This window comes from Montipora foliosa, chromosome 7 (assembly GCF_036669935.1).
Source record: "Montipora foliosa isolate CH-2021 chromosome 7, ASM3666993v2, whole genome shotgun sequence".
NCBI classification, from domain to species: Eukaryota; Metazoa; Cnidaria; class Anthozoa; order Scleractinia; family Acroporidae; genus Montipora; species Montipora foliosa.
The window spans coordinates 36698732-36713731 of record NC_090875.1 but is presented as its reverse complement, the minus strand read 5'-3'; the positions used below and the strand labels follow the sequence as shown (position 1 = coordinate 36713731).

Below are 15000 nucleotides of genomic sequence, written 5' to 3'. Positions count from 1 at the left end.
ACAATCTGTGACAGGTGAATGTGCCAGCATCTACATTGGGCATATTGGTGAAGCCCATTATGTTTCTACTGCACAGAAACAAGTTTCTCAAATATCAAACAAGAATAAAATTGATATGACATTAACTGGTAGCAAAGACAACTGATCAAAAAGAAAAACACAAAGCTTACATGAAAGAGTACATGAGAAAGAGAAGAAGTGATCCAAATTTTAGAAATAAAGAGAAGAAAAAAATGTGTGAAAATCGACACAAGAACATCGAAGCAGAGAAAAGGAACAAAACTCCTTCAAAAAGGAGAATGGCAAATGCTGATCATGTAAGGGAAATCAATAGGCAGTCCTCTAAACGACAAAGAGCTGAGAACCTAGAACACATAAGGGAAATCAACAGGCAGTCTTTTCAGAAACGAAAAGCAGAGAATCCAGAGCACATAAGAGAAATCAACAAGCAGTCTATACTAAAAAGAAAAGCTAAAAACACAGAACACATAAGACAACTCGGCAAACGGTCTTTTCAGAAACGAAAAGCAGAGAATCCAGAACACATAAGAGAAATCAACAAGCAGTCTATGCCAAAAAGAAAAGCTGAAAACACAGAACACATAAGACAGCTCGGCAAACAGTCTTTTCAGAAACGAAAAGCAGAGAATCCAGAACACATAAGGGAAAATTCAGTTTTCATTAAACATTCAGATTAATTTTACAAAAATCCTTACCCACAAATAGCTGAGCTAATCAGGGTGGGGAGGTGGTTTTGCTTCACCAAACATTCCACTCTTATTGTACATTGTGAACCAATCAAATTTTAAGAAATTCTCAACAGCATCCAATCAAATGATCCCTATTTACTGTTCCTGCGTAAACATGTTTGTAATTTGATATTAACCATCACTATCTAGAATATGCACAGCAAATTCTGCAAAGGAATGGAATGCTCAGTTTCTAAAATTCTGCACAATAATCCAACGCATCTCCATCAGTTCACCTTTTTGGTGTCAGTGCAAAGTCATTAACTAGGACACGTTGCTATGCAAGGAAGAATCCCCTTTTATACTTGGCAATTTTTTGGTTTTTTGGGTGGCGGGGAGGGGGGGGGGAAATTCTTACACTTTTTTTCTGTTCGCATGTTTTTCGTCATTTACTACCGGTAATCATCAATGAGGTGTCTCAGAGAGACTTTGATTTTTGTTTCTGTAACCCCTATTATATTAAAATTAATGTTAAATTCACGTAAATAGTGTGTTACCAGAGTTTCAAGATTTCGTCGAAGACTTCTAATATTATTATGGAAAATAGTAAAACTGGATTCTATTGTATCTTTAGTAAGACGGTTCATATGTTGTTTTAGATTGTGGAAAAAAATAACGACTAAATATGCGTTGATTTAACAAATTGTCATCAGCAGTTGGATTGTTATCATGAATTTTGTTGAGACTAAATAAATCTAAATCATATAAACTGGGTAGCTTTTCTATATCTCGTTTGGTCAAGAGTTCAGAGTTCAATGAGTTATTGAATTTGCCATGGGTGATGACCAAACTACCTTTCAGTTGATAATATGGCAATTCTTTAAGAAAAAAATTGTTTATTTTTTGTTGTTGCCTAGTTTTTGACTTAGATTTGACTTTGTTCGGAGAGAAAGAAACATAACAAAGGCTATATCGTTAAGAAGTTACTCATCTGTTTGGAGAGTTGTTCCTTGGCACTGTTGCATTAGGTTTATCAAATCATCCATCGTTTTAACCTAAATTGGTCTTGAAGTTTCATTCTTGCGAAGGAAGACAACTGCATTCTTTGCCCAGCAGAATTTATAACCATGTTGGGTTTTGAAGTTGCTGGCGCTATGAAGCAGTTCTTGTAACTTTGGTGTCAGGTGCTCGCAAATTCCAGTACGCTAGGGGTTAGGGTTAGGGTTAGGGTTAGGTTAGGGTTTAGGGACTAACCAAGGACTTCGGAGCTAATAGGGACCTTAGAACGTAGAAGGCCGCAAACGTGAACCGGGCGCGAGATGCGTGCACACGCCTTTGGTGGCCACGGGATACTATGTAGTTATGCGAGGAGTTCGCTGTCGGGGACAGCCCGACAAATTCCAGACTCCAAATTCTTGTTCAGTAATAAAGCCGTGAATGAAAGACAAAAGCAACATCTCCTCGGTCTGTTTAGGGTTGGCCATTATCAAAAAACCAAGAAAACAGGCAGTACGTTGGACAAAACCTCGTTTGTTTACATTTTGACGTGCGGGAGCAGGTTAAGTGCTTAACGTCAACAATGGAATTGCGTGACTAACGTTCGCCCCAGAACCTCTCGGCTTACTACCAACGTTTGCGGCATTCTACGTTCTTGATGTTTAAGGTCCCAATTGTCATTTAAGGTAATTACGTCGACGCCCAGACAAGAAAATAAATGGAGTCATAATTTTGTTGTGTCTTCAGGGGATTCAAATTCGTTAACTTGTGGGTAACCAACGATTTTTAAATTGTACTGGTAGCTGTACTGCTGCAACGCTTCCAAAGCGTCAGATATTTCCTTGACTTTAACTGAGAGATTTGACAAATCTTTGCCAAGTTTGGATAGTTTTCCCTGGATAGCAGAATGAGAAACCTGCATGTCGTCGTATTCGTCACTAAGAAACTGCAGGCTGTTTTCAAGTTCATGATTCGGTGACGAAGGACCGCCATCTTGTCTCGCTCTGGCAGTTAACTCTTTCTTCTTTAACAGCTCTTTAAACTCTTTGGTTAGGGTTTCAAGCTTAGACTTCAAGTCGTCGTTTTCCTTTTTAAGTGACTGAATATTCGACTTCGTCATTGTTGAATGTTATTGAAGATGAAATTTAACTAAATACGGAGCTCGGAAATGTCGTGCGTACCACGCGCTCCCTAGTACACAAATCGTGGAACACAATTCTAACATCCTGATGGGTTTCGTTTTTCGGCCATCAAGAACAGGCCGCCATCTCAAAATTTTGATCACTGTTTATGGTGTCCAAAAGCCCTTGCATTCCTTGCGCTTACTAGTGTCAAGCGGCTATCATGTAGAGTATGTATCTAACCGCACCAGTCTTCAATTCGTTCCTTCGTTTCAAGTAGCTATATAGGTGTGATTGTGTAGATGAAGAAGTGATTAAAACCTTCAGCTATGACGTTCTTGTGTGTCTTGAGAATGCCATCGACTTTGATGAAAGACAAAGATTACTTTAATTTCTTGTTATCAGGAAGCACTCTTTTCACAGCTCTCCAAAAGGATCTTGAGTCATCAATGTTTTCCTGAATAAGGTTCCGATTACAATTGGTTTTAGCGGAGCGCACTTTGTTGTTCACGGCATTTCTTGATCTCCTGTATGCACTCCAATCTATCTCTTCAATCGTCCGTCTCGCCTTCTTTAGAGAACAATCTGTCTGTTGCATTAATTTCTTAATTTCATGTGTTAGCTATGGGTAGTTAATACCCCTGACTTTCTTTTGGATCAAAGGAGCGTGCCGATCACACTGCTCTTTAGAAATGCATTTAAGCGATCCAAGGCATTGTTTACGTCGGAGGCGTTTCTGACAGGGTCCCAGTTGATTTGGTTCGAAATTCCACAAAAAGTTCCTCAAGCGAGTAATTTCTAATAGTCTCTGCATTCAATTATTTTGGGTGCATACCGCAAAATTCCGAAAATAAGGCCCGAGGCTTGTATTTTTCAAAGGCCCTTTTGGAGGGGCTTATATTCGGTGGGAAATTTGCATTACGAAAGCGATTGGGTTAGCTTATAGTTGGAAGGCAAATAAGAAAAAAATAGAGAGCTTTAGATTCTAGGACGAGAAGGACTACGAGTACGAGATTTTCTCCTAGAACAACAGTGAGCGCGCGCGAACCAGCGTCATTTTGGCGGGCAAAACGTGATGCCGTCGTCATTTTAGCACGAGGTTTTGCCAAAATGTCGTCTGTCAAAACAAGTCAACAACACGGCAGCAGTTTTGGCATTTTTCGATCAGCAAAAAGGCCCAGTTACCAGCGATAAGAATAACTGGGCAACCTACACTGCTGAAAAGAGTAAGATTAATCCTACGGGTTATAAATTTCCTAAGTATTTTCGCCAAAAACGGGCAGTCAAAACTCATACTCGTTCTCGTCCTCGTCCTTGAATCTAAAGGTCTCTAATGTGTGTTACTGTACCGTTTTTGCTTTGTGTTATTTTGTATTTGAGGGTAACTTCCAAGCATAAGTCTCCGGGGGCGATTTAATGGAGGGTTTTTTGCGTTACGCGTTTGGGGGGCTTATATTTGAGGGGGTTATTTTCGGAATTTTACGGTATTTTAAAGCGTTTATTTTCCTAACACACAAAACAAGATCATGGTCACTTAAAGTGAAGGAGCCACACCATGCTTGATACTACTGTGCGGAATGTTTGTCACAATCTAGTCAATAAGCGTAGCACTGAGTTTTATTACCCTTGTAGGACAAACAAAAAACGAAGCTCATTAGTACCTGTTTCCTCCTTGATAACTTTCAAGTGGTTTGAATTGGATATGGAGACGAAGAGTCTTGCTGGTTGGCGAAAGGTAATGCGAAGATCGTCGTCTTTCTCGGGGTAATAGTTTGCGTACTTCTGTACAACGTTGCAGCGTTTTCGCAAACCATATGGGCTATCAACACTGCTACGAAGCAGACTACTAAAGTCAACGCGAAATCCACTCGACGAGACCGTGGAGTCGTCGTTTAAGTCTACGTCCGCCTCCTTACCCTGACGGATTTTACTTGTTTTTTCGCTTTCAAGGCTGGGCTCATTCACAAGACGATGATCTACCCCTTCGTGGTGCTAACATCTGTTCAAGGTGTTTACATCTTTGTGGCCTTTGTTTGCAAGACACGAGTACTCAAGCTGATAAGATATGCATTTCAAATGTCTGAGAAAGATGTTCGTGCTTCTACACAAACCTCCGCTGGTGCACTTAGCAAAGGCTTCCATCCAAACCACTCCAGATCGGAAACGGAGGAAACGCATATGTAGCGCAGTGCACTGCGAGTAGCTCTTAAAGTAGAACTCTTAGACAGAAGAGAAAGGCCGTCTTAAAGTAGAAATTTATCATTGTAATTTTGTTTCCTAAATTAGATCAGAACTCTGATTGATGCAGGCCTGTTAACCACAAACGAAACTATATTGGGAAGCATGTTCACAAAAAACATGAACTCTTATCATATGTAATAAACACCCGTTCATAAAAATATTGTAAATCAAGCTGTGAACTGAACCCAGAGAACTGCACTGTCAATTGTCTTCACTAGAATTTAAGATCATGTTCTTATTCTGTTCATTCGGCTGCATTTTGTTCCTCTTTTCTTAGGATATCTGATAACTTAATTATTTGGTGACGGTGGATATAAACTTGAAATTATATTTAACACTCGCCAGCTATCGCCTAGGTAGAAACAAGGCACTGTAAGAAAACGAGGCTTTTCTCCGTAAATATTCAATAGCGTCCAGATCGTAGTCTTTACATATTGCAGAAACAATGTTGTGGCTGTTGCTCCTTTTGTTTACTTTTCAGTTTTTGTCGCTGCTGATTTGCATTGGCGGGGTCCTGCAATGCATGTACCACTGGGGAAACAGAGCAAACTAATACAAATGCTAAAAAAATCGACAAGTGGCACCTTTCTGAATGGAGAATGTCATATATGATTCAAGGGCCGAACTTTAGTCTCTCCTTCACCACCTTGTAGGGTAAGGGGAACAGCCGTCAGGGAGTGACGACCAGGTATCCTATAAGCATGTTGTCAAACACAGGAGTCTGTTTGACTGGAAGGTGTAAAGAACGCATGCTCGGGACTGTTATAAAAAATCTAGAAATAGAAATGTCTTGGTAAGAGAGGTTCATGCTCGTTGACGTGGGATGATATTTACTATTAACAAAAAAAAACACCTATGGGAAGTAGAAGGAAGCCGGATGTGCTCAAATGATTTTCATATTAATCGAAGACAAAAGTAAACTTCATAAAACGTGTAATGTAATGTTATTCGAACAAACTAAAAGAAAAGCCCCACCACACTTACATGCTGAGCGCAAGAACTTAAACAATCCTCGCCTCTTTTGAACATTGTAACAATATTCTGTCTAACAAAGGAACCTATTTAGCTCGTTTCATCATACAAGTTCTTGTTTGTCTACTGAGTTGAATTAACCCTTTTAAACATTAGTCTCTATGCTTATTTCTGGAAATCACAAAAGGACTTCACCTCGACAAATAGCACCTTCTAAACTAATATGGGCTCTTCAAATAACTCCACCTGCCTTTTCATGATCAGTGTTGTTGCCGTAACGTAGCAAAGTACCATGATTTCTAAATTTCATGCATAAGAAAAACTATTTAGGCGAGATTTAAATTTTCCTGTGACATATGCAGTTTGCAAAAAGTGAAATAACGCTCAGGCTTGTGCCACTACAAAGTATTATATAGCTATTGTTCATGCCTTTTAAGTGGCAGAATATTGACTTCCGCTGCGAGAGTCAACGCACAGTAGAACAGCGGAGTTCCAAACAGCTTGTAGATGCTTCATGTGAATGGCACTTGGAATTTTCTCCATTCCTGGGATCTGATCCACTTTTTTTTGTGCTAGGTACAGGTCCAAGTATTCCAGGAAACTACAGAATAAACCCACCGACTTATTAGCGTTTTAATGAAGTTCAATGCAATGTAAATGTGCAGAGTAAGGAAAAGAGAAGAAACTAAAGGGAGATTGTTAACAAATAGATTCCATGCCGTGCGTTTGTTCAGTAATAGATGGTTTCAATCACGTAATAAGACAGCCATGTTGGTGCACAAAACAATAGCAAATGATGGCTCGTGTTTTGCATAATAATAGAGTCAATTCCCAAAAGACTTATTTTCTCTTTTGTTCTGTGCACCAACATGGCGGCAATGACGTCAAGGTGACAACCACCAATAGAACACAGGTGCCGTCAAAATGTGGTAAGAACAAAGAAGTGGCACACAAGCCGTTAGGCGAGTGTGTCACAGATGTTCTTACCACATTTTGACGTCTTCAGTGGTGATCCGTTACTGAACAGAAGCATGGCAATATGGAATCTACTTGTTTTATACAATAAAGAAGTGAAAAAGTTAACAGTGACGTCATTTATGCGTATGTCCTCCAATACATCATAGATAGCGACCAATGGAAACGCGCGTACAATTTAGCTTATTTATGTTTTAAGATAGAATAGTCGATGAGGAGAGGGGAGACCGGGAGCCTCACCTCATTTCTGCGATATTCTCCTTGGCATGTTTTACATTCAGCAGAATCATTTCCAGTAAAAAAGGCAAAAGGCGCTCTATATCTATCTTCCGAAGAACACGATTCAGATGTGCTGCGTCGGTGGGGCTCAATTTTCCCTTCAAAAACTCTGGCATTTCCTCAAACGGTTCCTGAAAAGAGGATGCAAGAGATAACGTATCAAAAGTTTACTGTTTTCTTGCCTGTAGTTAAAACACTCGTTGACTTGAACGCCATTGTTTTACAAGACAAGTGTTGCATAAAACTAATCGTCGATAAGTGATGAAGTGTCACTCCTTGAAAGCACGACTGAGTTGCCTCGCAAACGGGCGACAGTTCACCCATCAATCCTGGGCAAATTCTATTGGGACGTTCCTGAACACCATTCTCTTTCCACGTCATTTCGTGCAGCTGCCTCTGCGTATCAGCGTTTTAATGACGTTCAGTAGAATATAAATTTGTAGAATAGAGCAAGGAAACTAAGGGGAGATGATTTGAGATAGATAGAATGGTCGATGAGGAGGACAGGGGAGACGGGGAGCCTCAATCCATGTCTGCGATGTTTTCCTTAGCATGTTTTATTTCAGCAAGATCATTTCCAGTAGAAGTGGCAAAAAGGGCACCATATCTATCTTGCGAAGAACACGATTCAGACATGCCGTGCAAATTCCCCCCTTTCACAATGAATGCAGATTTGAAAATCAACTGATGACACTCGACTGCATGAATATTTGGACAATCAACATTGAATCAAAGAGGGGAGGGGAGAGTGGAGTGGAAGATAAGAGCCCATTTGCACGTGTAATACATTTTCCCCTTTCTATTTCGGCTGATTGATTATATTTACTTCGATCCGGAATACTTGGGTTTTAACACATAAATGAGATTGTACCTGTTTGTTTCTCGACTTGATTTTTGCTTTCTCAAGAGCCATGAGACGCCACAAAGCCAATGTGTGCGACAAGTTGCAGTACTGCTCTGCCTAAAACAACGAATCATTCAACTCAATTCAATGTACGGTACAGTTAAGTTCGTAGGAAATAAAATAACAAAATTGCTCGCTGATGATAGACGCCCTTGCGCTCGCGGAATTTGAATTTTAACAGTTGTTAGCGCACGGAGCTCGGGTTAAACACTTGCTAGCGCGAGGCATTTGTGGGCTTAAAGTTCTTTAGGAGAAATTTGTTAGCGTGCCTACAGGAAGATCACCTGGAAAATTTTAAAACAAACCTTCCCTTACAATCCTGTCTCGAACCGATGTAACTTGTGCCTGTGGGAGAAATATCTTATCATTTGTAGAACTGAACTAGCGACCTTGAACAAGCGTAATGAACTGGTAACTTCCTGTAGGCACGCTAACAAATTTCTCCTAAAGAACTTTAAGCCCACAAATGCCTCGCGCTAGCAAGTGTTTAACCCAGCTCCGCGTGCTAACAGCTGTTAAAATTCAAATGCCGCGAGCGCAAGGGCGTCTATCATCAGCGAGCGTTGTAACGAAATTTTCATTTGGCAATTCTATCTGAGGAGTGCCGCACTTCTTGTGCGGTATGAAACTAGTTGGTATTAAAATGCCAAATCAGCCTGTTTTCAAGCCATTGGGGCGCTCTTAGACCCAGGGGGGTGGGGGCTCCGTCAAGAGATGCCTGTATAAAATGTAAAGGCTCTAAGCTATGATCTACAATCCTGGTCAAAAGTTGTTGGGAAGGTTGCGTGCATTACTTCACTTCACACCTAATACGATTATTCTAACTATTGGCTGTATCATTTGGGAAAGAGCATGTTCTTGTGGCCCCCCACCCCCATATTCAATTTAGGAAGAAAAGTCACCATTTTGTTTTGTGCAAAATCCAACATTGATAAGGGAAGGGGGGGGGGGAAATATCTCAAAAGAGACGCTACCTTCCCAACACTTTTGTTCAGGATTGTAGTTGTTAGTTTGCCCTTATATAAGAGCAAGCCAAAGTTTGTTGGGGGGAGGGGGGTGATTATCCTGAGTTAGAATTTGTGAGTTGGTTTTGAAATTCGTCAGTCATAGTCAGTATTTATGTGACAATGCTTGGCAGAAATCGAACGCCTACAACTTTGAAATGGCCAAGAACCAATCTCTTATATAGGACTTAAAATTAGTGGAAGTCTGAAAATTTCTCAGCTTGACCCTTCAGGTGCCACAGGGACCCCCATGCAAGGACCAGTAAAATAATTATAGTTAGTCGTTAGACATGAGTAAACTCTAGAAGTTGCATTGTTGAGGCTGGGGTGGAGTTTGATCCTAGCTGGAATCACAGCTGCGAAAAGCAAGAACTTTGTTGTGCATCTGAAGGTGCTAAGTTACAGCATTAATGCATGGGTAGCTTTTTGTAAATCCAGTCAGATATATATATATATATATATTGAAGCGCTCGAAATCAGAAAGAAAAACACTGAAACCGTCATGAATGGTTGTATTGGACGTGTCCTGACCATACACTAGCAGGCTTAATGAACCTGATCAAAGACCATTGTTCTTTACTTGTTATATATTCTGTCTTGTAAAATAACTTATCAGTCACTGATGAAGCCCTAACCGGCGAAACGTTTGACGTTCCATTATAATCAATTTGCCTCAAGAAGTCTTCATAAGTTATTTAATATATATATATATACACATATACAACTGTTAGTGAGTCTCTTAGGCCAACAAAGGTGTCACCACGTCAGGAGGATCTGCAAGATTCCTAGTCCAAACCTCACGACATGAACGACTGTAGTAAGTAAAAAGGAAGCGAGGACGGACAACTGACGTTAAAAAGTTAAAAAATTAAAAATTTACTAAAACGTTTTGGTCAAAGACCTTCTTCAGTTATGACAACTTTTGAATAAAAACGAAACTTAAATAAGATTTAGGCGCTAACAATTACACAATAACAAGTGACAGCTGTCAAAAAAATATAAGATTGCAAAAAAGAAGAACAAAAAGTGGTGCTAATTTGTATATATATATTTGTATATTATATATTTGTATAATTGTATATTGTATATTATATATATATATATATATATATATATATATATATATATATATCATTTGTATATATGAAACACATATACTTTCTTTGCATAGGCTCGTTCAAACCGAGGAGAGTTTGTGTTGCTCATCAGAAGAGCTTGTACAGTATCTAGCACACATTAAGCAAAACACTGAGATGCCTCGCTGCTGAAAAACGTTCGTTTTTGTTTCAAGGAACTAGAGGAGAGACGTAGAAAATATTGTGCGTGTGAACTCGGCGTCATAATCGTTCCAACGAGTAAGCGAACAAGCCTGCTCAAAATCCAGGCTTGAACAGGACTCCAAACCATGATCGTGCCACTATTCTCAGTAGACACTCGGTTCAGTTTGCATCCCTTCAGAAGTGAAAATATGCCTATGATTACATGTTTCGTCACTTTGTTCAATACCCTCCCTCTACTCACTGTTGGACTCCTAAGACCACGTTCTCTTGGGAGTTTAAGCACCTCATGTAAGTACCATTTCAACGGCATTCCGGTTTGTCCTCCAGAGGACGAAAGAAAACCAATGGCAATGTCCAATGATGACAGAACATCGCAAACCTCCGACAAGGACGAGCGGAGATCAGAAATAATCTGGCCTTCGATGGCTCGCGAGATAGAATCCTGTAAATGCAATAGCAATAGCTAAGGAAGATTTCATAAATATAGTTGATGCCTTAGACACAACATGTAAAATAACCATCATAAGTGAAGTGGGAAACGCAAGCCTACTCTGTAATTAGCAAGAAGAGAAAGTTAACAGACATAACAGGCATAAGAACAATATCTGAATTCAGCGAGTTCAGTCTTGATCAGTGAACGAAAAGCTTAACAGTAATTATTTAACTACACTTAATTTACCTGTGGAATTTTCTCTGCAAGCGAAGCGAACACGCTGTCATCCCGTGTGTCGCGACTGAAAGCGAATCTCTCCTCCTTGGGGAAAAAGATGCAGTAAAGTGAAATGGGAAGAAAGTTATTTCTTTCCCTTTATTTACAGCGTCATGATGAATAGATTGCTAATGAACTTGTTCCCTTCAAAAATGTTTATACTAAATTGCACAGCTGCGAGACACCATGTTTGGCTCTTTGCGTTTTCGAACTGTTGGTTTTGACAGAAGGGCAATGGGAAACTTCAATCCCCTACCATTACCTCAGAGTTAAGATAGCTTTAGGCGAAGGAGGAAACTGATTAAAAACCACAAGTGGCATACCTTAAATTCAACAAAGGGTCTTCCCTTTAAAAACCTGTCAGTTAACTGTCTCTCCAAAGCAGTCCAATCATACTGAACTAAAGTCTCCTGTCCCACCTTCAGAGAGTAGTTACAATGCGCAAGTATTAGAGGCAACAGGTCTCTCTCAGGGTCATAGGCTATCAACTGGGACATGGTTACTTCCGACATGGAAATTCGCTCCAGGGGGCTGAAAATAGAACAATTTCAAACCACGTTTGTTTTAAAAATCTTTGAAAGTAACATTAAGACCAAGTGACATAGTTCGCGGACATAACTCGACTCGTTTTCTGTGACCAATGTCGTCAGCAAAATACAACCGATACTCTCGTTTGGAAGTCTCCATCCGTTGGGATGGAAACAAGAGTAAGGTTTTTAATTCATCTGGATGTCGTAGCTGACTATCAATAGGAACGGGCTTCGTCCAATTAAACCCAATCACCTGCTAGAGATGATCATGGTTTAATCCAAGCCATTCATTACTAAGAACCAAGGAATAAACGGGCGGGAACCGGTATCTCCCTTTGGTGCAGTCTGGACTCCTCTAGTGTACGTGAAAGAAAACAACAGGATCAAAAGCAACGGAAAGTACAAAACTCATACTAACTGTAAACAGACCTGTCTTGGTTGGTTGCACTGCGATAGATTCCCAAGAACTCGTCGTGTGTGTTAACCAAGAAATAAAGAAGTGCTGTGGAACACACATTCATTCCTTTGGTACTGGGAAGAAGCATTGCAATTGAGCAGTTATTGTCCATTGCGATATTGAGTAGATCCTGTGGCACTCGGAGACGACCTTCAGAAAATGCAAGTAAAGTAACTTACTGCCTTTCTCGGTGAAATCATTGAATGTTTTAATAAAGCAAAAACTCTGTGTCAGGGGAATACCAACTGCTTTTCTTCAAATTGAATATTTGGAAATGAAAGGGTAAATATTTTTTTTAGGGTTTAACTATTGCAATAGTGACGTCTTTAGTAATTAAGAACAGGAAATGGGGGTTTGTATGAAAGAAAACGATAAAAATTATTTTCCATTTTCCTGAATTCTGGAGTGAGATGATTTCAAGTTTCTTCTTTTCAGTATTCGATGGAATTCTAACCAGTCCGACTTACCTTGTTCGCCAAGAAATGATCGACAAGAATTCCAAGCGAGTTTAAACCTTTGAATTAACTTGCTGAACTCGTCTTTCACAGGTCCTGTTCAACAATGATTTAAAAGAGCACATTAACTCCCTAATTCAGAATTTTTATGGCTGCACTTTTAAAACGCCATTGTTTTTACAAACTACGACTTCGAGTCCACCAGTTTTCGTCCTTGTCCGACTAATTGACTAACACAGAGCAAGTAGTCTCTGGCGAAACTTTGGTGCTGTGTCGTTGCCGGGAGAAGTAGACGAGGTCTGAGTCATCAACAGAGTTGACGACGTCAACTGCCATCATAATATTTAAATCTAACCGCATGATTCGAATTTCCTTCACTACTAATTCCGCGAGTAGACGAAATCCTTTTCAGAAAAAGAGTCCTTTGTGGAGAAAATGACGGTGAATCCAAAAGCCAAGTGTAACTGCCAAAAGCACCAAAACTATCTAGTCACGTCTTTCCAACACCACGTAATCCATGACAAACTAATATATTTATTTACATAGGTAGTACAAACAACGCGGGTTGAAACTGAAAAATAAAACGTTACAGCAAATACAATTAGCTACGTAAAGCAACAGGAAAACGATAAAAGACGATATAATGAACCAACCGAAAACGATGGTACTTACATTGTTACGACCATAAACTTATACCAAGGATAACTTAAACTGCTTGAAGCGAACTCGGACTGCCTAAGAGCTAACTGCGCGTAGCGCGACTTCGATTACCGAGAAAAGAAGAATCAAAATGGCAAAAAACATAGGTTTATATACGAAGAAACTAAATTATGCAAAACTAGAAAACTGAAGGTGTAAATGGCAAGCAAAAGAAACGAACGTGCGAAAACTTTAAACAAAAAAGGGAAACAAGACACGCTAACGAGCAAGCTACGAAAAAGCTAATGAGGCTGAGAAACAAACTAATTTGACACAAATTACACCAAGAAATGCTTTTTGGAATGGATAGTTTTGTTCCCTTCCCATGTTCCCAGCTCATCATTGGCCGGTGGTTTGTTCTTACAATATCCTCTCGTCTCTATGGACATTCTACAACTTATCTTGTGGCCGTTGACTCCATCATTTCAAAATAAAACCGTTTAATTTTAATTTCAATCACTCTATCAGAAGAGCCCCCTGTCGTCTTTACCTCGTGGAAGGCTCTTAAGAAATTGCTGGATGGTAAACTTTTCAGCGTCTGTTCTGTCAATTCTGCGATGAAATCGGTCCATCAGTAGTCGCTGAAGACGAACTATGTCAGGAAGAAACTGGACACAACGTAACTTGTGTTCCTAAATTGAATAAACAAATACATGGTAAGAAAGCACACACTTATAACCACTTTGGATGTTCTTCAGTGGATACGTTCCCTTGGCTCATGTCTAAGTGAGGACTCCAGATCATCAAAAAGTAACGTGTGCTTTTTTTGTGGGTGTCGTCAGCCCTCCTAAACCCTTCAAGCTGATCCTCCTGAGCATACTAATGTACCACGCAACTGATACGTACCCTCCTACTTTGCAAAAGGAGATGATGTCCCCAGACCTTACAAAGAAAAAATGTTGTTTGACAAGAAGTACATTTGTCACGTCCCACAACGGTAGAAAAAACAACCACTTGCAGAGCACAGAGAAATATCACGACAATGTCAACACCTCAATTTGGAGGACATCATTTGCAACCCTCAGGGATTGCAACCAAAGCCGTGTACTCATTCAAGTCAATCATATTCGTGACATTTCCATAGATGGCCTCTAGCTGAGAACCTGGTGCATTAATCAAGTTACATTACTGGACACATTACGTGCGACAGCGGTGCATTCTCATGTAAACTCCCTTCCATTCAATAGTGCATAGAGGCTCCACAGCGTAAAAGAGTGGTTCTACTCCAACGGGATCTATTTTAACCCAAAAAGTGAATAGAGGCGAGGAGGTGGGGGAGGGTATAAAGCCCCAAGAGTGCGAAACGAAGAACGTGTCCCCACGGGCAAACAACCCTATTTTGAGACGTTATTTTGAGACAGTTGTAACGGCCGATTCAACTGATCGAGAAAAATGTTCCATAAAAACTTCAAATCGCGATGTTTCTTTTTGAAAATTCATTTTATGGACAGCCAGATAAATAAAGTTCACTCACCTACTATTTTCTGCGTTGTCCTGAGTGATTTGATGGGTTTTTGGGACGCCTCGATTTCCTCTTCAGATCCCACGCGTCGCCACATAGAATATAAATAGGCAAGGCGTGCAACTTCCAAGACCTCCAGAATTTAGCCAAATTTCTCCCACTTCCAAAGGTCGCTCGCCTCCCAGCCTTGGGCACGTAGAAAGTCGATAATTTTGCTAGCATCTTGC

General features: G+C 40.1%; 2 protein-coding genes across 2 annotated transcripts in view; one reads left to right on the top strand and one right to left on the bottom strand.

The window, feature by feature from the left end:
- The window catches only part of LOC138010195 (uncharacterized), a 789-nt gene extending 644 nt beyond the window's left edge, over positions 1-145 (top strand). The window contains exon 1 of the mRNA XM_068857135.1: positions 1-145. This exon is cut by the window's left edge and continues 644 nt beyond it. Within this exon, the coding sequence (XP_068713236.1) occupies positions 1-145 (145 nt within the window).
- A 5775-nt stretch (positions 146-5920) lies between these two features.
- LOC138009453 (E3 ubiquitin-protein ligase rnf213-alpha-like) overlaps positions 5921-15000 on the bottom strand; it is a 107450-nt gene continuing 98370 nt past the window's right edge. Inside the window, exons 77-85 of the mRNA XM_068856474.1 lie at positions 13802-13943; positions 12625-12708; positions 12130-12307; positions 11494-11701; positions 11141-11215; positions 10703-10903; positions 8145-8234; positions 7235-7404; positions 5921-6620 (exon numbers count right to left, since the gene is read on the bottom strand). Of these exons, the coding sequence (XP_068712575.1) occupies positions 6452-6620; positions 7235-7404; positions 8145-8234; positions 10703-10903; positions 11141-11215; positions 11494-11701; positions 12130-12307; positions 12625-12708; positions 13802-13943 (1317 nt within the window). The 3' untranslated portion in view covers positions 5921-6451. The remainder of the gene's footprint in view (positions 6621-7234; positions 7405-8144; positions 8235-10702; positions 10904-11140; positions 11216-11493; positions 11702-12129; positions 12308-12624; positions 12709-13801; positions 13944-15000) is intronic.